At 42.3% G+C, this 27,156-nt stretch overlaps 2 protein-coding genes across 3 annotated transcripts; both read left to right on the top strand.

The window, feature by feature from the left end:
* Positions 1-333: 333 nt before the first annotated feature.
* LOC136185382 (uncharacterized) lies at positions 334-21,360 on the top strand. Of its 2 annotated transcripts, none has more exons than XM_065972498.1 (85): positions 334-474; positions 527-578; positions 625-760; positions 813-884; positions 1,014-1,155; positions 1,222-1,353; positions 1,956-2,012; positions 2,169-2,552; positions 2,613-2,663; positions 2,723-2,982; positions 3,034-3,120; positions 3,182-3,538; positions 3,689-3,762; positions 3,821-3,899; positions 4,077-4,307; positions 4,456-4,670; positions 4,720-5,209; positions 5,273-5,686; positions 5,743-5,979; positions 6,030-6,144; positions 6,319-6,843; positions 6,902-7,582; positions 7,643-7,828; positions 7,893-8,023; positions 8,070-8,132; positions 8,181-8,284; positions 8,334-8,435; positions 8,493-8,602; positions 8,656-8,740; positions 8,790-8,895; positions 8,957-9,129; positions 9,189-9,335; positions 9,391-9,520; positions 9,575-9,678; positions 9,738-9,795; positions 9,852-10,431; positions 10,483-10,668; positions 10,733-10,863; positions 10,911-10,973; positions 11,033-11,136; positions 11,189-11,290; positions 11,343-11,452; positions 11,508-11,592; positions 11,647-11,752; positions 11,804-11,976; positions 12,030-12,176; positions 12,226-12,355; positions 12,415-12,518; positions 12,578-12,635; positions 12,687-13,266; positions 13,322-13,507; positions 13,572-13,702; positions 13,750-13,812; positions 13,867-13,970; positions 14,026-14,127; positions 14,187-14,296; positions 14,357-14,441; positions 14,496-14,601; positions 14,653-14,825; positions 14,879-15,025; positions 15,075-15,204; positions 15,263-15,366; positions 15,426-15,483; positions 15,537-16,140; positions 16,197-16,847; positions 17,000-17,164; positions 17,223-17,362; positions 17,418-17,480; positions 17,543-17,646; positions 17,701-17,802; positions 17,859-17,971; positions 18,034-18,124; positions 18,360-18,468; positions 18,518-18,690; positions 18,743-18,892; positions 18,949-19,075; positions 19,132-19,235; positions 19,285-19,342; positions 19,397-20,010; positions 20,078-20,150; positions 20,200-20,262; positions 20,315-20,410; positions 20,465-20,644; positions 20,703-20,997; positions 21,052-21,360. In XM_065972498.1, the coding sequence occupies exons 6-85, from the start codon at positions 1,326-1,328 to the stop codon at positions 21,186-21,188; spliced, it is 14,154 nt and encodes a 4,717-aa protein (XP_065828570.1). In that variant the 5' UTR covers positions 334-474; positions 527-578; positions 625-760; positions 813-884; positions 1,014-1,155; positions 1,222-1,325; the 3' UTR covers positions 21,189-21,360. The 2 variants fall into 2 exon arrangements, with proteins under 2 accessions (XP_065828570.1, XP_065828569.1); XM_065972497.1 differs by having other exon boundaries at positions 808-884.
* Positions 21,361-21,367: 7 nt separating this feature from the next.
* Positions 21,368-25,528, top strand: LOC136184389 (uncharacterized). The gene is made up of 16 exons (XM_065971281.1): positions 21,368-21,748; positions 21,795-21,869; positions 21,942-22,104; positions 22,158-22,523; positions 22,573-22,712; positions 22,772-23,094; positions 23,151-23,231; positions 23,294-23,356; positions 23,410-23,454; positions 23,625-23,663; positions 23,710-23,781; positions 23,838-24,007; positions 24,055-24,180; positions 24,238-24,369; positions 24,420-24,668; positions 24,717-25,528. The coding sequence occupies exons 6-16, from the start codon at positions 22,958-22,960 to the stop codon at positions 25,526-25,528; spliced, it is 1,926 nt and encodes a 641-aa protein (XP_065827353.1). The 5' UTR covers positions 21,368-21,748; positions 21,795-21,869; positions 21,942-22,104; positions 22,158-22,523; positions 22,573-22,712; positions 22,772-22,957.
* Positions 25,529-27,156: the final 1,628 nt, after the last annotated feature.

The following is a 27,156-nucleotide window of genomic DNA, read 5'->3' as shown; positions in this document are numbered from 1 at the left end:
GTTCGTAAAGGACAGAGCAAATTCGGCGCCACGAGCTATGGCAGGCCTTATGGAAGCCTAAAGCAAAGATTGCGATGGACCAAAATCTCATAGCAAAACGCAACGAAGGTCACAGAGCTGTTTTAGACACGGACGACGAAGTCCCGCAAAAAGCGCACGCAAGCATTGGAATTAATCTTGAACCATTTCTATTGGCCAAAGAAACTTACCATTATGTTTAGGTGGCACAGAAAGAATCGTGAAGCGCAGAAAAACGAACTTTTAGAAAGGGCGTGGCTGCCTAGTGCGCTAACGATCAACCCCCCCTGGGAAGACAAAGGCGACGTTGTCAAAGGCGTACGCCGTACAGGGAATCGCAATCCAATCGCCGACTAAAATTATGATCAATGCACGCCAAAAAGCAATCATCGCCATGCGCGAGGAACCTTGTCACGTCAACGCATCGAGGCTCGGTTCGCGGTCACAATTTCGCGGGTGAGTGCAACTCGGAATCCTTGGAAGTAAACTTGTTATAGCGTGCTTATAGAAAGAAGGCGGATATGCCGTGGCACGCGCGGAAAGATACGCAGGAGCCCACGGTGGGGAGCGAAGTTCGGTTATGAATAAATACAAACGAAACGTTAGATGTAAGGCCGCGGGCACTTGCTCGAAGAATTCAAGGAAGCCCCATCAATTATGGTCTGTGAGCGCTGAATTCTCGCAAGAGTCGTTCTCTCTCTCTCTGAAAAGCACTCGCGAAAATGTGATCGTTCCGAAACACGTACGGACAGCCTCACGCGAATTCGCTTTACTGGTTGCATTGCATAGGTTAGCTTTGCGTTTCCTGTCGAGTGTGCTTCCTGCAAGTCAGTGGCAGATGCAGATTCGGAATGCAGGATGCTAAGGTAAGACACGGTGCCAAATGTAATGCATGACATCTGCCATACACATTGCTACCCTGTGGCGGCGTGCTCGTAAGAGTGTTCTAGCCCTAGCCCCTAAATACGTATATGGTCACGCGTTTTGATTTTTAGGTTGGCATTTGGTGAAGCCATCCTAAGTTTGCTATTGTACGTGACTGCATCACAAAAGCACGGGCTCTAAAAATACGCTACTTTACGAGACCTTTGCTACACCCGGACGTTTGCCACACTTCCGTGTTTCTCAGGATGTGAGGTCCGCTTTCTGTTTCACTAAATTTCAATTTTCTTAATTTCTGCATCTGCTTACGTGCTATATCAGATTAGCCAAGGATCTGAAGCAGACATAGCCTCCAGACACGACGGTAAAGGCTCATTGTTTCAGCGCACCGTCAATTCCTGACGCAAATTCGTGGATAAATCGGCATGCTATCCACTTTTCTTCTTGTCTACGGTACGTATAGCGCACTTGCAGCTCAATTTCATAGCGATGACCTAAAAACAGTAACTCTCGACGTAAGTGCTCGCTCGGTTATCCATAATAGAAGGTGCATCTCCTACTCTTGCTCTAACGTAGGAGTCTTTATGTGCCGACATTATTTTGGCTAAAGATACCTATCATTGTATCGTGCATTAGGCTTTTCGACAGACCCAGTTCAAACTTGCTCACTTCTAGAGACTCCGTGAGGGGTCAAGGACACGAACGTGCACGGAGGAGATCTCCACGATGCAAAAAGGCGGATTTCCGCTTTGCATGGCAACGTAGCACCCAGCAACGTTGGTGACTTCCCTTGTCTTCCTGTCGTGCTCGCAATACACACGCAGAACCCGGTCTTTTGCACTGCATCCATTGGGCCGAACGTTGGGCGCTATTTACGGACTATACAGTATTGGTCGTGCATCTGCACCATTTCTAAAAATACATTGAAAAGACCACGATTCGTTTGTTTGGTCTTGTAGGCAAACTGGAGTTGATCAATACTTAGGCACCCAGCACTTTGACTTCGTTGTAGCAATCGCTTAAGGCCAATAGTCAATTGTCGTTGTTTTTTGCAGTTTGTTTTGCGACAACGTCTTCGTTTGACTGTCCAACTGACGATCCTTGCCAGACACGTGAGTTTACTAGAATTGGCCTATTCCATTAAGTTCGAAACTTTCTCTCTAACGGCGCTATTAATTGAGATACACTAACAAAACTTTTTACCGTACACACTGACGTTATCTATTCAAGACCAATGTAGAAATGTGTCTGTCTTTTTGCTTTTGTAGTTGACGACATACCAACGATTCCGAAAGTCCTGAATAGAGGAGTAGACACGGCAGTCGTTTCCGGGGAGGAAATCTGCGATACGGACCTTACGGAGGGATGGTATCGCTTCATCGACGATGACGGAAATACGTTTACCATTCCTGTGCGAAATCCTGTTGGCGGTGTCGATCAGTGCGTCGACGTCGGTCGCTGCGGCACCACTGCTCCTATAAGTCTTACAGACGATCCGCCGACGGTTGCCGGAGAAACGAAGAAACTCAAAGGATGCATCAACTTTATTGATTGTTGCTTCTTTTCTCAAGACGTTTGCGCTCGGTTGTGCGGCGAAGAGACCATCTACTATCTAACTGTCCCCATAGCCTGCTCCATCGCTTATTGCTCAAGTATAACCGTTGGAATGCACTAGAAATTCTTTACCGTTCCTCTTTAATTTATTTTGCAAGGTGCACCAAGCTGCGCCACGAATCAGATTGTTCAAGGAGAGCAGTGCGTTGGTATGCTGTTCTGACGCATCATTGCATGGGAGGCGTACTAATAAAATCAATTGATATAGATGCCTATCCAACATTACAGCAGAAGCCCCTTCTTACGCCCGCGTCTAGAGAAGTAACGCCAATTCACGACGAAGTCGTATTTCAATGTCAGATCTTTGGTCCCGACGAAAATGTTCATTATTCCATTACATGGGAGAAAGACGGCGTCGAAGCAACGACGTCTGTCATTGAAGACGCAACGCTAGCTGAGGTTTCATTGCGTGATATATTTGAAATAGCACCGAATGCCCCTCTGAATTCTGTTCAAATTGGTTTTCACGTACGTTCAAATTTCTTGATTTTAATTAATACTTTCATATTGATCTTGCAGCTTGTCTGCATTGTTAAAGCTAGATTCAAAGATCAAGTTACTTTCTCTCCTGAGCTAAGAAGCTCTGCATTTTTTGCTGGATTATCAGTAAGAAGCACTAGTGCTAATTGAATAATAGCTCCAATGAATGTTGAATCATTTTATTTAGGTAGACCCTCTGACATTAATAATCAGCGAAAATGATCCGGTTAACCAATATAAAATTGTTGTCAAGCCGACTGTGCCAGTGGTTTGTGAAGGCTCCACTACTTGTCATTTAGATATCGCTATAGGAAACCGGCAATTTTTGGCCCAAGACGAAATTCTTTCATCTGTCTGTGGAATTCGTTTCGAGAAAGATAATTGGAATACTCCTCAAACTTTTGAAATTGCTGGCGTCCGAGATCAAGTTGAAGACGGTCAACAAGATCACTTCATCGAAGTGGACAAAAGCATTGTTCTTCAGGATATTGCTGCCAAGAAGACACCATTTGAATGGCTTCAGCTAGAGACAAAATCTATCAGAGTACGATTCTAGCACAAAACGAGCAGAAGCAACCGGTTTAGAAGAAATGTGCACATACCAATCATTAACGTTCTTATAGTTATTCGCGCTACCACTCTAATGCTTAAGCGTTGTTCTGGTAATCTTTAATCTTTGTCTTTGCTTTTATAGGTTACCTCACGCAATGTAAGGGCTGCATATTGCCGTGGAACGGGAGATCCTCATTTTACCACTTTTGATGGAGAGTAAGAGCTAGTCCGCGTTAAACGTGTATTTTGTAATCATTTGTTCAATTCAATTAAGTTATTATCATTATTATGGCGTTGGGGATTTTTGGCTTGTGAGAAACGAAAGTCCAGAGCGAACAATGGGAGTCTTAGAGGTATGGCTTGTTAGAGTTAGGATTCAGAGAAGCTGCTTTATTAAAGAAGAATTGGCTTCTTGCAATTTTGCACTAATTTTTTTAATTATTTGGACCTCAGCATCGCTATTGAATGTTTCTTACGCTATAGACATGCAATGCTTTTTGTTGCTAGCAGTAAGAAATTGTTTTGCATAGATTCAGTCAAGAATTTGGACCTGTCGTCATTCATACACCACTGTGAGCTGTCACTGTGGTGTGGCTATACGAGAGGGCAACGACGTCATATCGGTTGATCAATGCTTTTGGCAACAGCGAGACCCTCAGACAAGAATTCGCAACATACCTCCAAGAGTTCGAAAGCACAGCTCTGGTCCATTACAAACAGGCTTCGGAGTCTACAAAAATCCTTCAGGAACAGAGTATAAGGTGCGAAAAACATTCTGTAAAGCTACTGCATGGTAGTAGACCGCTGCATGGGTTATCAAATGGCCACGCGACGAGTGCGTTGAAAACATGTAATAGTTATCGCACTGTCGTACTTTTGATTCCTCCCGATGAAGTATCATTTTGTCAGGTTCAACTTCCATCGGGTGCCGCGGTCAAACTTGTCGCCAGCTATTGGGGAATGAGCGTCTATGTTCGCGTGGCAGAAGACGACGACGAGAAAACAGAGGGATTTTGCGGAAACAATAACGGGGATCGCAACGACGATATGATAGGTCGAAATGACGTGACGTATACGAAGAATCCAGGATCGATCGCGAAAGATGCCTTTGTTGACTCGTGGAGGTTCGCATTCGGCTTGAGTGGTTTGATAATTTTTATTTCTTGTGCACAGGGTACCAGAAACTGAAAACTTGTTTAGCTCCAATGTCGTTCAAGCGATAACTAATACCGAAAACACGGACGAAGAGAACAATCCTACGACAGGAAGATTTTGCTCTTGTACAGAACCAGACGGAACACTTGCGCAGGGGAGGCTTACTTGCCCAAATTTACCGTCTCTTCTCATCCAACCGAAAGCTTTTGCTGGCAACCAATGGACCGAAGTTGGCCAAGATCTGCGAAGCAAGCGTGCCGTTGCCGGACCAGACGACGTACCGACCGACGAAGACGACGTTGATGACGACTACGAGTTCGTGTTCGATCCAACGGCTTTGCCACCTGTATTTCAATTCCCGACGCCGAGCAACATAACTAAAAGAGCGGCTATAGACGAATGTAACCGTGTTTTGACAGCATCGCCTGTTGCAAAAGCGTGCATAGAAGACGGCGTTATCGATGCAATTTCCAACGATACCATTGAATCTTGCGTCGAGGACATCAAAGTAAGTCCACGCGGCAATTTCTCGCTCATTCAGGTCCCATGCAGTAATAATCTTCGTTTCTAGTTGTCCGACGACTTGTCTACTGCAAGTGCGTATTTGGATTCGGTTCTGCAGCAGTGCGAGGAAAGTTTGGCCGACGACGTGGACTACTGGAAACCCAACATAACAATTACGAATGACACGTCAGTGGACGCAAGTCAATTTTTTCTTGTTCAGCCGTCTCTGCCATCGATAATCGCGTCATCTGTGTGTCCACGAGATTGCAGCAATCGCGGCCAATGCGTCAATTCGACGTGCATATGTCAAGCCAACTTCACCGGCCCAGACTGTTCCATTGACTCTAACGCCGCGCCCAGTCTCATTACGTTCACAAACGACGGCGTGTGCGATCGAAGGTTGAAACCATGTCGTACGGCTTTTGTAGTAGGAGAGGGCTTCTTGAACAACGAAAATTTGTCTTGCATAGTAGAACGACAGGTACGCCTATGCCAAAAAGATCGTTTTGTGTGTGTGTAATGTTCTTTTGAATTCAGGAAACAGGGGAAGAATTTCAAGTCCTTTCGCAATTTCAAAGTATTTACGAAGTGACTTGCGCATTGCCGCCTTCCAGGGTGCAGCCAGAAGAATCCGTTGAAGTTGAAACGGAGCCGGTGGATCACCTTTCAGTCCGCGTTACGGTTGACGGCAGAGTGTTCAGCGACGCACTGGCGTATTCGTCTTTTGATTCCGTGTGCTACGACTGTCCAGAAGCGGGGAGTTGCGTCAGAAAGGTGAATTCAAAAGTTGGAAGAAATATTCGCTTACTTATAATATCTCGCAGAATAATACGTGTTTGATTCGAGGCCACTGCTTCGCAGACAGGGAAGCGAATCCACTTGATTGGTGCCAGCAGTGCTTGCCTCAAGTTAATGAAACGGGTTTCAGCGAAAGAATAGGTTTGGAATAGCGCTGTTCCGCGTAGCGTCGTAGCCGGACGCGATGACGATCCTTGAGTAAATTAGCGAGCTTAAATTTTGGTATACAGTATTACGAAAATTTCTTCTTGACACAACCTCGAGGCCGTCGGCACGTTGGCCTGCAATCGATGCTATATAATAATTCTTTTATAGATAACGAAAATCCGACGATCACGTCACCTGGCACGTTGTCATTGCTACGGGGATACGAATTTCAGTTCAACTTGTCGGCGAACGATCCCGAGAATCGTTCCGTGCAGTTCGAAGTTGTCGATTTCGGCGGAAACGCTTTTGACCTTTCCGGTGATGGGCTTTGGACGTGGTTTATACCGCACAATGCAAGCCGCAATGAAACGTACAACGTTTCCTTTATTGCCGTCGACGAATGCAACGGAACGAGCTCGTCATACTCTCCCGAAATTCGTCTCGTCGACTGTCCCTGTACCTCCAACGGCCGATGTGTCTTGAAAGAAGGCAGTCAGCCGGGCTCCGGTGAATTCGAGTGTCTATGCAATTTCGGTTTCAACGGCTCTCTTTGCGAAATCGATCTCAACTACTGCGTGTCTAATCCTTGTATCAACAACGGTACATGCATCTTGGATGGAAATGGATTCTACTGCAATTGCTCAGATGAATTCGAAGGCGATTTGTGCGAAATTGAGAAGCCTTCTTTGAAATGTAATAAAAATTGTCTAATCAATTGCTTTCTTTATGAAGTCTCTAATTATTTTTGTAGGGAATGACTGCAGCATGTACGGATGCAACAAGCCAAGTGTACCATCCTCCTGCCTTGAATCTCGTTGGCTATACAACTTTGCAGAACAATCGTTGACAGTCGAAGTCAAACGACCGATCATTGGAAACGAATCTCATTGGATAGGCTTTGGTTTAAGTACCAATACGTCAGACAGAGCGTTGGTTGACTGGTCAATAGTCTACTTTGATCAGTCTGATGGGTCTCTTCACGTACGAGACGAAGTCTCGTCAATCGATAGGACATCGACAGTTTATTTGAATCATTCGAAAGTTTTCAAGGCAGAAGGGTGGATTATTAACGGCACAATGCACGTGGTGATAACACGCAACCTCAGCAGTTCGAACTTGCAGGACGTTGAGAATTTTCTCGTTGAAGACGCATTCTTCGTCTTCTCTAGTGGCCTACACAATGCAAGCAGCTCAGACTTTCAATTCAGTTACAAGTTCTCGTCGCCAACGATAATCGACTTCCAGACGCGTTGCCTCGGATGCTCGGATTTGGAAAGTATAGTCAATTCTCATCCGATTGAATACAGTGACAATTTTCTATCTGACGGAGTGATTGCCACGTACTCTTGCAACGGTACTCACTTGTTGTTAGGCAATCAATCGAGGCAATGCGTGGGTGGAATTTGGACAGGAGCTGAGCCTCGATGCCTTAGTAAGTGACTAGTCGGTGTCTGCAGCGTCGACGAATTATAATTATGTTCTTTTTGTCCAGAACCGTGCGAAGATCCTGTGGTGCCGGCAAACGGTTTTGCAAACATTGCGTTTGTCCAAGGGTCTGACCTAATTTTGGGTAGCAACGTTACCTTTCGTTGTGAGGATGGGCTTGCGGTTTGTGGGAAAAATCGGCTGATCTGTCAAGCCGATGGCGAATGGGATTATCCATATCCAGACTGCAAACGTAAGATCCTGAGATAGTTCATTATTAGGTTTGATTGCATTTTTTCCTTTTTACTTACGATTAGTGTTTTGCAACGTGCAAAACATTACTGTGGATAGTGATATGCCAATTGACCTTCAGTATACGACAGCAGGATCGGTACTCTGGCTATTTCCACAGTCAATCGTATTGGACACAAGAAAACTTGGAGACGAGGTGGAGAAAATTGTTTTTTTCTAATTTTTTGACCGTTTCTGTTTAGGGTTGGAAAAGTGTTATCGTTTGCTTGAAGGGAATAAGAAACTCCAGCTCTAGTGATGAAGAGGTATAGTTGACACAGAATAGCTTAAGGCTCTGATACGTATTGATATAGATTGTGCATGATAAACAACTTGCCATCAATTCATCCCGAGTCAGTGAAGCGGATTTTTCACCCAGCGGACATGCCAATTCTTCGTCGGTTTCGTTTCAGTTTGAGTAAGAAAAGTACGATATTTAGAGTTCTTCTTTATATTGATTCTTGCAGTCGAGTAATATATACCTTCAATCGATACGGCAAGCTCAACATCTCGGCTTTTCTTTTTACTCTTGCTTACAAAGATACCAGTCCAACTGACTATCTTGAAAGGTGAGCAAGACATAGATGACGGTGCACCTGTATTTCACTTCTTCTTTTTTTGAGAAGAAATTTGACTGTTTTTGCTATTGACATTTACGACCGAAAATCATCAAAAGTACACATTACTGTACAACATTCTGCAATAAACGACAACAGTCCAGTGCTAACTCCCAATCGTAAGAAAGACGCTACAACGAATTTTCTCCTGTAATGTTTTCAAAATGGCTAGACCAAGCGATCAATTTTACGGAAGGCGAAGGCCCAATAACTCTGTTTCAAAAGCCTCTTGACATTTTTGACGCCGATCACGAGACGTAAACGGCAACTAAAAGAGTTTGGAATTTTAGTTTATTTGCTCATCAGTCTAGAGTTTCCAAACGGATTTTGCAGTTTGACTGCAGTCGACGATTCTTCGTATTTACCGGAAAGAGACATTCTGCGCGCTGATTGTCCTTATTTCACGACAAACGTAATGTTGACATGTACCCTAATTAAATAATACAATTCTGATTTTCACCCAACTTCTTTAGTATTATACTGTCAATGGAACCTTGACAATAACTGGCTCTAATAATAGCCAAGCGTATGAGCAATGTTTTAATACGATTCAATATGATTTCCTTGGAGAAGTTTTCCCTCTAATTCGGCGAGACGTTCAGTGTTCTCTTTCTGACGGAATACACATTGGAATTACAACCATCAGGTAGAATCTAATACTTAGATTTTAGAGCAGTACAATATAATTGTGCTACGTTTATGTAGAATCAATCTCTTCAATGTAAACGACCCTCCATCTTTGACAATTGATGGAAATGCAACAGAAATATCCAAGACCTATGTTCAGTACGGTGATCCGGTGGCAGTATTTGAGTCTCTTGTAATATCAGATGAAGACAGTTTTATTCAAAAGTAAGAGACGCAGTTCACGTTATTTCTCGTTATTGACGCTATACGTTATTAATAGAGCTCGTGTAAAAGCGCTGGGGCTGCACAGGAGCGCACAACAAAATGAGAGGAACGATAGCGTCATTTTTTCTACCCAATCATCTAACCTAGAAATCATCATGACCGAAAGCGATGGAGAGCTAGAATGGGTAAGACGATTTCACGCGTATGCAATTTCAGTGTAAATTTATTTGAAATAAAAGAATGTGACTGGAAACGCAACTAAAGAAGAATATCAAGCTTTCGTCCGTGGTCTACTGTTTCAAAGCAGCAATGAACAGCCTTTCAGACTTACGTCTGACAACAGGTAGTAGTTTAATAAGGGATACATGATCTACTACCTTGTTCGACTGTCTTTTACATAAGGTTGTTTGCACTTCAAGTTTTCGACGACGAATTAGCTTCGAACGTCATTCAAACAACGGTTTGGATTTTGTCTTTGGTCTGATGTATCGGTGTAAAACACGTATTTGTTTGTAGATTATTGTGATTCCTGTTAATGATGCTCCCATTCTTCAGTTCAACCCCGAAGCTGATCCTTATGCTTTACCTATTTCTGAATCATTGGTGTCTTTTGCAACGTTTCGAAAAGGCTTACCACTCTTGGTGTTTCCAAATACGACTACATTAGAAGATGTTGATAGCATCAATTTAAACCAGTTTACCTGTCTTCTTCGAAATGCAACAGATGGCGTTCTCGAAATCATCGGAGTAAACGAGACGCTTACAACTCTTTACGACCTCAGCGTTGACATCAACCGCACTGAGTCACACACTGTTTCTTTAATAATGGGTGGTTTGGCATCAGTCAGAAATTATAAGTCCGCCGTTATGTCTATATACTACTTTCACAACAATCAGAGCGTTCTGACACCCGGTAATCGGGTGATCGAATGCGCAGCAACGGATGATGAAAACGCCACTTCAGCTATTGCACAAGTGACTATTGGTTTTAATTACTGTGACTTGAATCCGTGTGTTCATGGAGTTTGCACATCAAACGAACGTGGGTTTGTGTGCAATTGCTCTAGCGGATACTTTGGCGAGTTGTGCAACATCAGTAAGTGTCTAGCAAGCGTCCGCAGCGAATTGTAACTGTGTTTTTATCAAGAGCGGTGCGGAGATCCTGTAGTGCCGGTAAACGGTTTTGTGAACATTGCGTTTGCTCAAGGATCTGACTTAATTTTGGGTAGCAACGTTACCTTTCATTGTGAAGATGGGTTTGAAGTATGCGGGGAAAATCTACTGACGTGTCAAGCCGATGGCGAATGGAATTATCCGTATCCCGACTGCAAACGTAAGACCATGAAATTGTTCGTTATAACCTTTGGCCGCATTTTTATTTTATGCGTCACTATTAGTGTTTTGCGACGTACAGAACATTACTGTGGATAGTGATATGTCAATTGACCTTCAGTATACGACAGCAGGATCGGTACTCTGGCTATTTCCGGAGTCTATCGTATTGAACACAGGAAAGCTTGGAGACAAGGTAGAGAAAGTCTAGTCTTTTTTACGATTTTTAATCACATTCTTTAGGGTTGGAAAAGTGTAATTGTTTGTTTGAAGGGAATACGAAACTCCAGCTCTATTGATGAAGAGGTATACAGTATTACTAGGACACGTACGGTACGTTATGCTTACGATATTTATCGATGTAGATTGTGCATGAGAAGCAACTTGCATACAATTCATCTCGAGTTAGTGAAGCCGATTTTCTACGCAGTGGACATGGGATTTCTTCGTCTGTTCTAATTCAATTTGAGTAAGCCGAATGCAATCTTTAGAATATGTGTTGATTAATTGCATGTTTACAGTCGTGTAGTGTATAACTTCTCTCGATCGGGTGAACTCAATATTTCGGCTCTTCTGCTTACTCTTGCCTACAAAGATATCAGTCCAACTGACTACTTTGAAAGGTGAGCCAAACATCAGAGACTCTTTATCTGTGCATGCCACGTTTCTTATAAGAAATCTGACTGTTTTTGCTGTCGACATTTACAACCGAGAGTCATCAAAAATACACATTACGGTACAGCATTCTGCGATAAACGACAACAGCCCAGTGCTGTCTCCCAGCTGTAAGAACAGCACAGCTAGAAATTTTCTTTTTCTAATATATCTTGAAATGACTAGACCAAGCAATCAATTATACGGAAGGCGAAGGCTCAATAATTCTTTTTCAAAAACAGCTTGAAATTCATGATGCCGATCACGATACGTGAGTTGCTTCGGAAATAATTTATTGGAATGCTTGCTTTACTTTGCTTCTCAGTTTAAAGTTTCCGACCGGATTTTGCAGTTTAACTGCAGTTCAAGAATCTTCGTATTTACCAGAAAGAGACATTCTACGCGCTGATTGTCCTTATTTCACTACAAACGTAATGTGATTCGTGATACAATCAATACTTATTCTCACCCATCGTCTTTAGTATCACACTGTCAACGGCACGTTTACAATAACTGGCTCCAATAATAGCAAAGCTTATGAGCGCTGTTTTAATTCGATTGAATATGAATTCCTTGGAGAAGTTTCTCCCCTAATTCGGCGAGACGTCACGTGTTCTCTTTCCGACGGAATACACGTTGGAATTGCAACCATCAGGTAGAATCTAGATTTGTTATAGCGGCTAATAGAATTGATCTGCGTTTGTATAGAATCAATCTTTTCAATGTAAACGACCCTCCATCGCTAACAATTAACGGAAATGCAACAGAACTGTCCAAGACCTACGTTCAGTACGGTGATCCGGTGGCCGTATTTGAGTCACTTGTAATATCGGATGAAGACAGTTTTATTCAAAAGTAGGGATCGCAGTTCATGTTATTGGTGCTATTCGTTATTAATTAATAGAGCTCATGTAAAAGCACTGGGGCTGCACATGAACGCACAACAAAACGAAAGGAACGACAGCGTCGTTTTTTCTACTGAATCATCCAAACTAGAAATCGTCATGGTCGAAAGCGATGGAGATGTTGAATGGGTAAGAAATTTTCGCGCGTGTACAATTCTAGTGTAACGTATATACGTCTATTTGGAAAGAATGTGACTGGCAATGCAACTATAGAAGAATATCAATCTTTCGTTCGCGGGTTACTGTTTCAAAGCAGCGATGAAAAACCTTTCAGACTTACCTCTGAAGACAGGTTGGAGCCTAATGAACTATGGTATATGATTTATCTTGCTCAACTGTCTTTTACATAAGGTTGTTTACACTTCAAGTTTTTGACAACGAATTATCTTCTAACGTCATTCAAACAATGGTTTGGCTTCGTGTTCGGTCTAGATGTCGATGTATAACGTGTTTAATATAGGTTACTGTTATTTCTGTTAATGATGCTCCCATTCTTCAGTTCAACCCCGACGCTGACCCTTTTGCTTTGCCTACTTCTGAATCACTGGCGTCTTTTGCGACGTTCCGAAAAGGCTCACCACTTTTGGTGTTTCCAAATACGACAACACTGGAAGATGTCGACAGCACGAATTTGAGACAGTTTACCTGTCTTCTTCAAAATGCAACAGATGGCGTTCTCGAAATCATCGGAGTAAACGAGACGCTTACGACTCTCTACAATCTCAACGTTGACATCGACCGCACTGAGTCAGACACTGTCACTTTAATAATTAGCGGACTGGCATCCGTCAGAAACTACAAGTCCGCCGTTATGTCCATATACTACTTTCACAACAATCAGAGCGTTTTGACACCCGGTAATCGGGTGATCGAATGCGCAGCAACGGATGATGAAAACGCCACTTCCGCTATTGCACAGGTGACTATTGGTTTTAATTACTGCGACTTGAATCCATGTGTTCATGGAGTTTGCACATCAAACGAACGTGGGTTTGTGTGCAATTGCTCTAGCGGATACTTTGGCGAGTTGTGCAACATCAGTAAGTGTCTAGCAAGCGTCCGCAGCGAATTGTAATTGTGTTTTTTTTTATCAAGAGCGGTGCGGAGATCCTGTAATGCCGGCAAACGGTTTTGTGAACATTGCGTTTGCCCAAGGATCTGACTTAATTTTGGGTAGCAACGTTACCTTTCATTGTGAAGATGGGTTTGAAGTATGCGGGGAAAATCTACTGACGTGTCAAGCCGATGGCGAATGGAATTATCCGTATCCCGACTGCAAACGTAAGACCATGAAATTGTTCGTTATAACCTTTGGCCGCATTTTTGTTTTATGCGTTACTATTAGTGTTTTGCGACGTTCAGAACATTACTGTGGATAGTGATATGTCAATTGACCTTCAGTATACGACAGCAGGATCGGTACTCTGGCTATTTCCGGAGTCTATCGTATTGAACACAGGAAAGCTTGGAGACAAGGTAGAGAAAGTCTAGTCTTTTTTACGATTTTTAATCACATTCTTTAGGGTTGGAAAAGTGTAATTGTTTGTTTGAAGGGAATAAGAAACTCCAGCTCTATTGATGAAGAGGTATACAGTATTACTAGGACACGTACGTTATGCTTATGACATTTATCGATGTAGATTGTGCATGAGAAGCAACTTGCATACAATTCATCTCGAGTTAGTGAAGCCGATTTTCTACGCAGTGGACATGGGATTTCTTCGTCTGTTCTAATTCAATTTGAGTAAGCCGAATGCAATCTTTAGAATATGTGTTGATTAATTGCAGCATGTTTACAGTCGTGTAGTGTATAACTTCTCTCGATCGGGTGAACTCAATATTTCGGCTCTTCTGTTTACTCTTGCCTACAAAGATATCAGTCCAACTGACTACTTTGAAAGGTGAGCCAAACACCGTAGACACTGACTTTATCTGTGCATTTCACGTTCCTTTTTAAAAGAAATCTGACTGTTTTTGCTGTCGACATTTACGACCGAGAGTCATCAAAAATACACATTACGGTACAGCATTCTGCGATAAACGACAACAGCCCAGTGCTATCTCCCAGCAGTAAGAAAAAGCACAGCTATAGGACCAATTTTCGTCTGTAATATATCTTGAAATGACTAGACCAAGCTATCAATTATACGGAAGGCGAAGGCTCAATAATTCTTTTTCAGAAACGGCTTGAAATTCATGATGCCGATCACGATACGTGAGTTGTTTCAGAAATAATTTATTGGAATGCTTGCTTTACTTTGCTTCTCAGTTTAAAGTTTCCGACCGGATTTTGCAGTTTAACTGCAGTTCAAGAATCTTCGTATTTACCAGAAAGAGACATTCTACGCGCTGATTGTCCTTATTTCACTACAAACGTAATGTGATTCATCATACAATCAATACTTATTCTCACCCATCGTCTTTAGTATCACACTGTCAACGGCACGTTTACAATAACTGGCTCCAATAATAGCAAGGCTTATGAGCGCTGTTTTAATTCGATTGAATATGAATTCCTTGGAGAAGTTTCTCCCCTAATTCGGCGAGACGTCACGTGTTCTCTTTCCGACGGAATACACGTTGGAATTGCAACCATCAGGTAGAATCTAGATTTGTTATAGCGGCTAATAGAATTGATCTGCGTTTGTATAGAATCAATCTTTTCAATGTAAACGACCCTCCATCGCTAACAATTAACGGAAATGCAACAGAACTGTCCAAGACCTACGTTCAGTACGGTGATCCGGTGGCCGTATTTGAGTCACTTGTAATATCGGATGAAGACAGTTTTATTCAAAAGTAGGGATCGCAGTTCATGTTATTGGTGCTATACGTTATTAATTAATAGAGCTCATGTAAAAGCACTGGGGCTGCACATGAACGCACAGCAAAACGAAAGGAACGACAGCGTCGTTTTTTCTACTGAATCATCCAAACTAGAAATCATCATGGTCGAAAGCGATGGAGATGTTGAATGGGTATAAAATTTTCGCGCGTGTACAATTCTAGTTTAACGTATATACGTCTATTTGGAAGAATGTGACCGGGAACGCAACTTCAGAAGAATATCAATCTTTCGTTCGCGGGTTACTGTTTCAAAGCAGCGTTGAAAAACCTTTCAGACTTACCTCTGAAGACAGGTTGGAGCCTAATAAACTATGGTATATGATTTATCTTGCTCAACTGTCTTTTACATAAGGTTGTTTACACTTCAAGTTTTTGACAACGAATTATCTTCTAACTTCATTCAAACAATGGTTTGGCTTTGTGTTCGGTCTAGATGTCTCTCGGTATAACGTTTGTTCTATAGGTTACTGTTATTTCTGTTAATGATGCTCCCATTCTTCAGTTTAACCCCGAATCTAATCCTTATGCTTTTCCTACTTCTGAATCCCTGGTTTCTTTTGCAACGTTTCGAAAAGGCTTACCACTCATGGTGTTTCCAAATACGACGACACTGGAAGATGTCGACGGCACGAATTTGAGACAGTTTACCTGTCTTCTTCAAAATGCGACAGATGGCGTTCTCGAAATCATTGGAGTAAACGAGACTCTTACAACTCTCTACAACCTCAGCGTTGACCTCAACCGCTCTGAGTCAGACACTGTTACTTTAATAATTAACGGGCTGGCATCCGTCAGAAACTACAGGTCCGCCGTTATGTCTATTTACTACTTTCACAACGATCAGAGCCTTCTGACACCCGGTAATCGGGTGATCGAATGCGCGGCAACGGATGATGAAAACGCCACTTCAGCTATTGCACAAGTTATTATTGGCTTTAATTATTGTGCCATTGATCCATGTGTTCATGGAGATTGCACTTCAAACGAACGTGGGTTTGTGTGCAGTTGTTTCAACGGATACTATGGCGAGTTGTGCAACATAAGCCAAACTATTGCCAATACTACATGTATTTAGAAAGTTTTAGACAGTGGTAAAATATTCACTATTGTTATTTGCATTTAGGGCGTAGCTGCGATATGGAAGGAAGCGAGGCTGGTAGCTATTCTGTTACTATGACAGCAAGATGGTCGTACAATCCGAACAAATCTGTGCTAACAACAGAAATAAAAAGAAGTGTTGGAGACTTCTGGATAGGCATTGGACTCAGCGTAAACGGGACGATGTGCAATTCTGATATCGTCACAGCCTTCTTCAGTTTGAGAGACGAATCTCTACAAGTTCAGAAACGCAAAGCGTCATTTTATGGAGAACCGACGATAATTGCAAACGACACGACGATTCTCGATTTCAATGCTACGACAGTAAACGGCGAAATGATATTTATAATTCGACAAAATATCGACTACGTCACAAACGGAAGCATTCATATCATTCTTGCCACTGGAAAACTCGTTGATAATAACGTTAGCCATGGAGAAATATTCTATCACGTAAATAGCCGCTGGAGTTCACCGTCTCCCGTCAATTTCAATGACTGCCTTGGATGTTCTTTGTTGGAGAAGCCACACGGTTTTTATGCCATAAAATACAGTGACACCATTCATTACAGAGGTACAACTGCTACCCATCCCTGTTATGAAAATGGTGTTTTTGTGGGCGAAAAGTGGCGCGAGTGCACTGATAGCGCTATTTGGACAGGAAGCAATCTAACATGTGAGTACTCATTTACGTAGAATATTCTATTTAGAGTTATTGGTAGTTTATAAAGAGTTCTTGGTCGTGCAACTATACAGTATGTGTAAAGTAGCACTTTAGTTTACGGTCATTTATTTCTCCAAATGGTAATTTTTGCTTTAATTTATTAGGCATTTGTCCGTTGCCTGATGCATCATTTATGGGCAACGTCAGCGTCAGAACTTCAGGAACCAAATCCATTTTCGGTTGCAAGAAAAATCTAACTGCGTGCGGAGAGACAGAGCTTACTTGCTTAGAGGGAGGATTATGGGATTTGCCCTTTCCTCGGTGCAAACGTAAGCGTTGCATAAGAAAAAGAGAAGAACGCTGGAGAGTTTATTTTCTTTTTATTAGTGTTTTGTTCAGTCCAAGTTCTTCACTTCGGTCCACCCAATTTTCTGCAAGATATCACATTGCAATATTCCGCTCCAAATACGATTCTATGGCTAATACCTAATCCGCACAAATTCGTTACTGGGGATTTAGGAAATAACGTAATCCAGTAGAATTTATTTTTTGCATAGTTTAATTGATTAGGGTTGAATTTAGGGCTGGGAATCTGTGCAAGTGACGCTTTCGGGTGTTGTAAACATTCATTCGGACATCGAAAGCGTATGTTATCGTTGTAGCTCTTCTTCTTTCTTGCAACTGACGATTGTTTGCATCTTCATTAGATAACCGAGGCGAGAAGTGCAGCTCTAAATTTAGGAAGGGTTTCGGAACAGGAGCTCTTGTCTAATGGCAGGCCATCTAATAACGTTGCTTCATTGGGAGATGAGTATAGACCGCGCTGCCCTATGTCTATATTACGATAAACACGATTTCTTTGCAGCACTCTGGTCTACACGTTCTCTCGAACCGAAAGTCTTGATTTGAATATTTTTCTTTCAACACTTGCGTATGTTCATCAAAATCCTTCGGACTACTTAATTAGGTACGTCACTACACCTGTAAGTGCATGTAGCACACACGCTGATATTCAAATTTTAGAAATGTGTCGCTGATTGTGACCGACGTATACAAAGAGACGTCACCTGCAATTTCTGTAGCTATTCAGCATATAGGACAAAACGAAAATGCGCCGATTATTTTCAATAACAAAGGTTGCCTAATTGTATTAAATATCATGAATGTGTGCGTAATAAATCAAACGTTGTTTTTGTAGACATACCTTTGCAATTTTCAGAAGGGGATCATCGCAGTGTAAACGTGTTTCAATACAACTTGACAATTTCCGATGCCGACAATGTTTTATTGTAAGTCAGTTGCTTCATATCCAATTACAGTATCTTCTGTACCGTATATCTGAGGCATGCATGTAATCCGAGGTAAATTTTTCATAAAGTCTCAGTCATGTATGCGGTGATACCTCTGCAGTACTTAGTCTCTTGTATAGATTTATTTCGTTTTATTTGTATGAAAGAGTCTTCTTAGTACCTACTCTACGAACGGTACATGCATATAAATTCTACTAATAATCTTTGTTTGTAGCCACAAACTTGAGTTTGCCCACTGCGTGATAGTATCTGCTCCAAGCAGCAGTTTTGATGCAAATAAGGAGTATATTTTTGCCAATAACTGCAGAGCATTGAACATCTCGGTATGCATCACTTCGCTCTAATAATAACTAAGTACTTTTTGATATGTAGCGCAAGAATGACACTGGTGATTTGTGGATAAGAGGAAAAGCAGCTCCAGAAGATTATGCAGATTGCCTAAATTCGCTCTACTATTTTCACGGGGGAGAAATTTTCCCTTCTCTATACCGCAGAATCAGCTGTACCGTTTCAGATGGAATTCACGAAGCGTCAACTTCAGTCAAGTATTCATTAGATGCACTCTAAGAGTGTTCTCCTTTAATTCATGTCAAACAGGGTCGATCTTGTGAACATCAATGATCGTCCATCGCTAACGTTTCCGCATGAGGCGAACACTTCTATAATCCAATACCGTCAATATGAACCACCGGTCAACGTTTTCGAGGGCGGTCGCATCTTGGATCCGGACAGCGATTTCCTTACTATGTAAGCTAGATAAGTCAGATAAATCGCATATAGCTATAGATGATTGTTTATTTCAGGGCTTTAATACAAATTATTGTTTCTGATGATCAAAACGTTGACTTATCCGGAGAAATAATTTTGCCAAATTCTAACGTTGGTCAAGTTGACGTTGACCTTGAGCAAACACAGAACGCACTTATGATCGTAAGTTTCTTTCAAAGAAGAATACTTTAAATTAATTAGTTTTATTACTTCTTCAGAATGTTACAGGCAACGCTAGTGCATCATTCTATGAATCGTACCTGGATAGTATTCAATTCTATAACCCTGAGACAAAGCCATTCAATTTATCGTCAGCAAGCAGGTTCGATTTTAGAAAGTTTTGCTAAAGTTTCTATAAACTCATTCGACAGAGTGTTCACTGTCAAAGTGTTCGACGGTGAAATGTGGTCGAACAGTCTCACCTCAACCGTAAGTCATCCTATACTGTGCACATGGGTAGTTAACATTGTCACTTCACTTTAGGTTGACGTTATACCGATCAACGACGCTCCAGTTCTGCGTTTCTTTCCAGAAAATTTCTCAGGCTCTAATCAAATTGTTTTTGCCGAGGACAGTCATCCAAAATTTATTGCTCCCAACACGACAACATTGATTGATGTTGACAGCACAAAAATGAGTAGACTTCAATGTCATATGGATGGCGCATTGGACGGCAGTTTTGAGGGTTTACGCATAGACTCTGGTCTTGCCCAAGAAGACAATGTCTCGTACGAAATATCTCAGAGAAATGCAGAAACGTTTGTCGTGCTTGCAAACGGACTGGCCGAAACCGATTACTATTTGAACATAATACGTTCTGTCGAGTACTTCAACAATAAGGAGGAGGTCACTGCTGGAGATCGTCGATTTCGCTGCAACGTTACCGACAGTGGAGGAGAGACATCTGAAACAGCAATGATAATTATAGTTGTTAAAAATGTGAACGACGGAATTGACGTCAACTTGGACGCAAGCAGTTTATCGATAACGTTTCGTGAAGGACAGCTTCGTGGAGCATACGTTATTCCGGACCCTCATCGGCTTTCGGTCTCGGATAATGAAAATCATAGGCTGAGAAAAGTATCATTTGAACTGATGTAATATTTGTGACCTAGAGTAGAAATGGCATTACTGTAAATGCTAATTGTAACTTTCGTTGTGCAGAACTGTTCCTTCCGGTTACGTTGATGAAGGCGAATTTATATTTATTGTTCAAAACGTTCCAGCCAATCTCAAAGTAAGTGTAAAAGGAAAATAAATGATGTTTCGGCTAAACAATTTTGTAGATGACATTCGAAAACACTGAAGTATCGAAGAAGCTAATATTCGAAGGAAATGCATCAATTGCTGTAAAGCTCCGTCAGAGACTATGTGGTGAAACATTATGTGGTCATTTTTTAGGTTCTTACGGAACTGGTAAGGCAAGTTCTTTATTTTAGCCAAGAAGACGAACCCACTCTCTTTCTTCCCAACTCAAACTATCCCATCAAGCGCTATGTAATTTGCTCACCGAGTGCAGAGTATTCTGTTCTGAGCTTGAGGCGTAAATAGGTTGTGATTCGATTTTATGACACGGGAACGCCTTCTGCTACAACGGAACTGAGAGTGAAAATCAATCTAAGATCAACTAACGATCACGCACCTGAAATAGTTGTAAATCCGGAGGGAAATCAGTGCGTTACCACCAAGCTGAGAACACGGCGATCGGCAGAGAAATATTCCGAATATAAGGTACAAACACGATAAAAGATCGCGTTTTGTTACTGATTATTGGCATTTACCGTAATAGATGTTTTCTAAACAGTTGGAAGTTGCAGATGTTCATACCGGAAATGGGCGTCTTGGCCAGCATGGATCTTATATTTGCATTCGATTTTCAGATGAGACCAACTTACCGCCGGTGGCTCGAGAAAAGGAATTGGCCCAAATTCTTCATTTTACTCCGTCGATCGTGAATGAGTTGCCCCACTTTGGTTTGTGGCAGTCTAACGACACGCTGACTATTGTATTTCCTGGAGCACGCAAAAATTCGATGGTTCCGCTTCTCGAAGCTGGCTTTAGCTTTTATGCTCAGCAAAGGAACGGTAATGTGCTCTGCTTATACTTTGAAGTACGCGTTCTAACTGAAACACATATAGGGTTGTGTGTTCCTGAAATAGATTGCGTTGCTAACGTTTGCTCTTCTGGTGGCAATTCGTGTCCTGTCACAGGAGAGTATACTGTTGAACCAATCACGAAGTTGAAAGAGGGGGGTTCAGCACCGGATAGAGTGTAGCTAATTTGCAGAAACTGCAGCATGCTGTATTTGTACTGTATCGCTGGTGTTCTAGAAGTATCGTCCGCTTTTGCATGTCTCAAACACTTGTTTGGTTTTTGCTTGTTTTTAGTGCTGTATGTTATGTTATTGTGTCGTAGACCCCGCCCACGCTCATACAAAATGAGAAGCACGCGCATGCTCGCAGTCTATCGCTAACCTGCGCTCCTCTTTTGGGGCCCCGTTTGGGCCCTTTTTGGGCAGCCTCGAGTCCTCTCCGAATCTTTTTACTACTCAACGAGGCATTAAAATCTTCCCGGCGAAGTTCTGCTTCATTTGGATCGCTCTTTTTGCAAATTATCGAGCATTTGCTGACTCCAGAGGCTGTCATCGAAGCAACGAACGCTAATAGGAAGTTTCGAGCCGGTTTTTTTCGAAAGCGCATGTTCAGAAAGCAATTCCTGGCAAATCGCATCGTTTATAGCATTTTGGGCATGCTTGGCACCCAAATTTGCCAACTGTAGCCAAACGTTGTGCGCAGATCACTGTTTTCAATTTTCGGCCGTTCAATTTTCTCTCAGGTATTGGCACACCGGTGCGTGCTTCATGCATTGATGCAAGCTCTAGTAAGGGCTCCCTCAAGAGGTTTCATGTCTTGAAAAGAGCAGCATTTCACGTGATTTCGCCGCAGTGACTATTTGGGTACGACAGAAAATTAGCCTCTGTATTGCTTTTTACAAGCGACGCATCCCTAAAGTCCGTTTTTTTCAACAGGCGATTTCCTGACCGTTCTGCCGGCTTTCGAAAACATCGAACCGTAGAATATGAACGTCAAAGTGCAACTATTTCATTCAAAATCATATGCGATTCACAATAGTCAAGATCGAGAGGATTTTCAAGCATGCTATCTACAAAATCGTCTCAATTACGTTTATCGGTGAGACAGTTGCACTTTACGTCTATAGCCTACAGTTAGAATGCGCTGTGTAGCTGCGAAAGCTTGCAGAACGGTCAGGAAAACTTCACAAAGTCACCTAGGTGTTGAAAAAACGGCTTTAGAAAGGCTGTCTAGCCTTCTAGGCAACTCAAAGAGGTTACGAAATGTCTAAATAATGCTCAGAATCGTTGCTTTTGCAAGCGACGCTTCGGACTCGGAGAAATCGAGCGTTCAACGATAAGGGGGCGTGGCCGATGCGCGGGATAAGAACTTGTTGCTCTGCGCTTTCGTCAGAGCACGGATTGTAGAGAGAGGGATAATAAACACCAGTACATTAACTCAATGTACCCGTGCAGGAGTCAGAGGAACGACTTCGTGAATGAACGTCTACTAGACGCTACTATGAAAAAACAGTCCAAGTAAGCCTTCCACCTCGAACCTCGCGTCGTACGTAACGACCACAGGAAGGCTTAGATGTTGAGCCATTCGATGCAGAATAATGGCGAAGCAGATCGCGAGCGAGCAGAAGGTGGTTACCTACTTGGCAGTGACAGTAAACGGGCAATGTATGTCATGAGTATTGATTGAATCACCCGATTTCAGACGCTGTAAGTGGTTCTTTCGTTGTTCTTCACATAATGTGGCTCAAGGGTACTTTTCACATTAGGTCGGTTACAATGATGTGGCGCTCACAAAGTGGTCGTACGTGGAAGTTGTCTGGAATCTATCCTACGTCTAGACATTGTCTAGGCATCGTATTGTCCAGTTTACACAGCGGGAAGAAAGTGATAGCTAAAGCTGCACGCCAGACCGCGGATCATCATTTCAACCGCAGTTTCGTGTCACTCAAGGGATGCTTGTGCAGCTCTTGCTAGTTCCGGGCCTTGTACTATTCTACCTGGCGTGTCGAGCAACCTGCAGCGACGAATGTGCTTGCGGAAGTTCTCTCGTTGTTTGCTCGTTTGAAGGAACTGTCATAAATCTTGAAGCGTTAGCCTGCTGCCCGCCGAACCACTGATCAAAAAATGTACCTTTGTATCGCTTAGGCGACCGCAAGCTGGGGCTATTGCAACATGTGTGGATCGAACGACCTGGCGCACGGAAGAGGCGGATCAACAAAGAAACCGGAAAGCCATTATGTAGCATCTTTACATCCTTATATTATTTATAGCTTTTCCTTGCGCCACAGACAATTCGATAGTTGTTTCTTATCTTCCGGTGCTGTAGCTGCCCTTCAAGCGCACAGCAAAAGGTACGTATGATCTCTCGTATCATTACCGGCCAGTTTTTTATTGTGAGTTGCAGCTTAGTTATTGGCCAAGACTGCTTTCTTCAAGCGTTTCCTTCTGGGTAATATGAAAATAACCACAGATTGTGAAAATAATTAATGAAGAATGGCTTAACGCTAGTTTTTTCCTGCAGGCGAGATAATTAGCCGTTTTTGTAGGAAATATACATGCATATAGTGATTCTGCGCGAGCCAGGGTCACCCAGTTCTACTCTCTTAATTTTTTTTCTAGAGACGTTTTCTCGGCTGGAATTCAAAGCCTTACTACTTAGTAAATTTTAAAAAAGTTTGTGCACTGGACGTTTTAGTCGCTTTAGTTGCTCATTTACAAATCAACCAATTCTTATGCAAAAGATTACCAAATTCAATGTCAACAATGCTACTTATCAGTAAAAGATATTTAATAACATCTTTTTTATATTTCTACGAGGACCTTTCTATTCAGAAAATCGTGCAATGACTGCCATTGCTTGATTAGAACAGCTTCCCTCTGGGCAGCGGGCAAATTAAAGTCCTTCTCGACAAACTGCCTGTACCAGCATGACCGCTCAGTCTCTTCTTCACTAAACGCTAATTCCAATGCTCTTGTTTCAGTTACAATAAGAAGAACTGCAAGTAAACGTACATTAAAAATTATTGAAACCAGTAAATCGTTTTCACAGATCCTTGCTATCCGTCGCCGTGTAAAAATAACGGCAGGTGCATTTTCAACGACTTCTCTTGCAACGCTACGAATGGTGTATGTTGCCTGTGCTCAAAATTATATAGCGGCCAGTTTTGCGAAAATTGTATTACATTCAATTTTTAGGATACATCGTTATTATCTCTCTTGTTTTTGCCTGTAGTAATAGCGTTTGGATGCGACTTGTCACCATGCTTCCCAGGAGTTTCTTGTAATGATACAGGAAACGGAACGTTTGAGTGCGGTCGTTGTCCTGAAGGTCTGGATGGAAATGGCGAGACTTGTCTGACCAACAGTATCCTTTATGTCAATTTTTCTGATCTAGATCTAGTTTTTCTCTTTTAGAAACCAGTGACATTGTCGTCGTACGCGCCGCTGACGCTGAAACGTCTGAGTACTTGTCTGGATTTTCAGTCACAGTTATTGTTTCCTCAAACGAAACGAATGGGACGATTCCATTGCAAAAGAATGCGTCTCTTTCGGGAAATTCCTCGGTTTCGTTTAGAGTGCCTAGGCAGCGCAACCTAGTTATTGTTGTTAATCTCGAAGGCTATGCATCTAATTCTCTTGCCACTCAGCCAGTACCTGATGTAGGTAAACACGCACTCTACAAATTTTTCATAGTACTAAGCATATGTCTAGAAAATCTTTTCACTCTATATCTGATTAAGCGTCAAGATCCGGTTTCTATCTTGTACTCTCCAAAATCAACCAATTTTACTGTCTCATTAAATCCCAGCAGTAACATTGGCAGCGGAAGTGGGGCTCAGAGCCTTTCTTACAAACTGTTATTCCCGTCGGATGCTTTAGACATGTCAGAGAATGGCACAGTGCTGCTTTCCTTCACCGGCATCGATCCAACCGCTAGTTTAGTAGGCGTCCCAGATCTTATTGCTTTACCAGAAAACACAACACAAAACCAAGTTAATCTGGACAGTTTAGCTCTGGCAGAAATAGTTCTGACAGACGCTTTGTCAGGCAGCAAAATTCCTCTTAAGAAACAGGTAGAATTGCAGCTGACTCTGAATCCGGATCTCCTAGCCTCTCCTGGCGATAAAATTGGGGCCTGGTATTTCAACGAATCGCTTGGCATCTGGATTCAAGAAGGTTTTGGTGTTGTACGAGAAGTCGACGGAGCTCTTGTCTGGACATATAACGCATCTCATTTTAGTTGGTGGAATTGTGACAGGCCATGGTACGACAAGCATTGCGTCCATGTCTTAGTTGTGGATACCAAACGTACGCCACTTATAGGTATTGACGTTGTGCTGACCGGTAAAGACTTCATTTTTACGGATAAAAGGAAAACAACGAGCAGAGGCGTGTGCTTTGACTATAAGAAAGACGGAACTGTATATTTGTTTGCTGACGCTGAGGATCAGGGCTATTACAGCACTACCAGGTCCGTTAGGCAGAAACGCGAGGCCGCAACATGCGCCAGATATGAATCTTAAAGGGGCACTGTAACGGTTTTTAAACCTATACTACTATTAAAGTTCTTATGTTTTCTAATCGTTTCGCGCCGGTTTTGCTGGCATTGTGTGCTTCGGCTACGAGAACGAAGCGTTTTAACTCTGTAATGACGGGCGTTCTGTGACGTAACTGGTCCACGCAGCTACCCGGATACAAAAAATGATCCGTAGTTTATGTCGAAGGCGTCACCTGCCAAGAAAGTTTGAAAGAAAAAAGTGTAGATCGTAAGGACTGAAACCGTTCTGTACTGACTTGCATTCGCTAACTAAAAGCGGAAAGGAGATAAAGCCGGAAACGCGCTTTTGTGCGTCATGTATTCGATGCTGTCTTCCGTGCTTTTCCGCTCATTGTCCCACTTAATTTATCATGTGCAAAGGTTCGCCCACGTTGTGCAATTACAGGTTTACAGACATACGGACGGAAAGGCACGGAAGACAGCATGAAATGCATGACGAACAAAAGCGCGTTTCCGGCTTTATCTCGTTTCCGCTTGTAGTTAGCGAATTCAAGTCATTACCGAACGGTTTCAGTCCTTACGATCTACACTTTTTTCTTTCAAACTTTCTCGGCAGGTGACGCCTTTGACGTAAACGCCGGTTCATTTTTTGTATCCGGGTAGCTGCGTGGACCAGTTACGTCACAGAACGCCCGTCATTACAGAGTTAAAACGCTTCGTTCTCGTAGCCGAAGCACACAATGCCAGCAAAACGGGCGCAAAACGATTAGCAAACGTAAGAACTTTAATAGTAGTATATGTTTAACAACCGTTACAGTGCCCCTTTCAGCAGCGCCAATATGTGCACTGCAGCTTTTCGAATGCTCTTGCGAGTGCTTTAAAGTATCACCTGAGGAAGTTTATTTATTACTTCTAATTATTCACGTCAAAACTCCTGCTGCATCGGTGGTTTTTGACATTAGCAGCCAACTTCGACAAAAGCTGTCAAATAAATGTCATCGTCATCGGCTTCAATCGGGACTTAAAAGATTTACCAGCACAAATGTGCCACCTGAGCTTTCGCTCGACAGCTTTGGCAGAGTTACTTTATCACAGAAAATACAAAACTCGGAAAAAAAAGTTTTTGATGTCACTTTATTTGCCAAACAAGATATCGAAGAGAATCGTTTGGATGTGTGTAATTGTTGGATGGAAAACTCAGTTTTCAATATCAAAATTGATGTTTCTTTTACTGGTAAAGACTACGCATTTTTTTATTTTGGTATTCTCACGAGCGACTTTTAGATGAGAGCGAACTTGAGCTAAAATGGGTTTTCTCAGATACTGGATTTATTTTAGGAGGCCACAACGGCTCGAAAAGAATATACAATGAACCGAGTGCTGTATTACTTTCACCTTGGAAGGTTTTTCAGAGAGGAAGTAGACTAAAGTTTAACTTCGAAAATTCAAGCGATTGTGGTGACATTGGAAACAATCCTCATGCTCAGGAAGGAAACGCTTCAGCAACTTTTTATCTAATAAACCCAAGTTCTTTACTAATAGACTGGTCAGGCGAGGGGGAAACGGAAGATTCTGGCTATGAATCAATGACCATTGCAGTTAACGGTGATCAAGTTGTTTCCGCTGCTTCTTCTGGTGCTGGGCCTGGCGGTT

Source organism: Oscarella lobularis, chromosome 3, assembly GCF_947507565.1.
Source record: "Oscarella lobularis chromosome 3, ooOscLobu1.1, whole genome shotgun sequence".
Lineage (NCBI taxonomy): Eukaryota > Metazoa > Porifera > Homoscleromorpha > Homosclerophorida > Oscarellidae > Oscarella > Oscarella lobularis.
This window is presented reverse-complemented; position numbering and strand designations above follow the sequence as displayed.

Bases quoted from the DNA above. Each gene is read 5' to 3' on its own strand.
- LOC136185382 (XM_065972498.1), top strand. From the start codon at position 1,326: ATGCTATCCACTTTTCTTCTTGTCTACG. The intron at 3,539-3,688 runs GTACGATTCTAG...TTGCTTTTATAG, and splicing joins TAGAGACAAAATCTATCAGA to GTTACCTCACGCAATGTAAG. The intron at 8,024-8,069 runs GTGGAGAAAATT...GTTTCTGTTTAG, and splicing joins CAAGAAAACTTGGAGACGAG to GGTTGGAAAAGTGTTATCGT.
- LOC136184389 (XM_065971281.1), top strand. From the start codon at position 22,958: ATGCTTGTGCAGCTCTTGCTAGTTCCGGGCCTTGTACTATTCTACCTG. The intron at 23,232-23,293 runs GAAAGCCATTAT...CTTGCGCCACAG, and splicing joins GCGGATCAACAAAGAAACCG to ACAATTCGATAGTTGTTTCT. The intron at 24,370-24,419 runs GTATCCTTTATG...TTTCTCTTTTAG, and splicing joins CGAGACTTGTCTGACCAACA to AAACCAGTGACATTGTCGTC.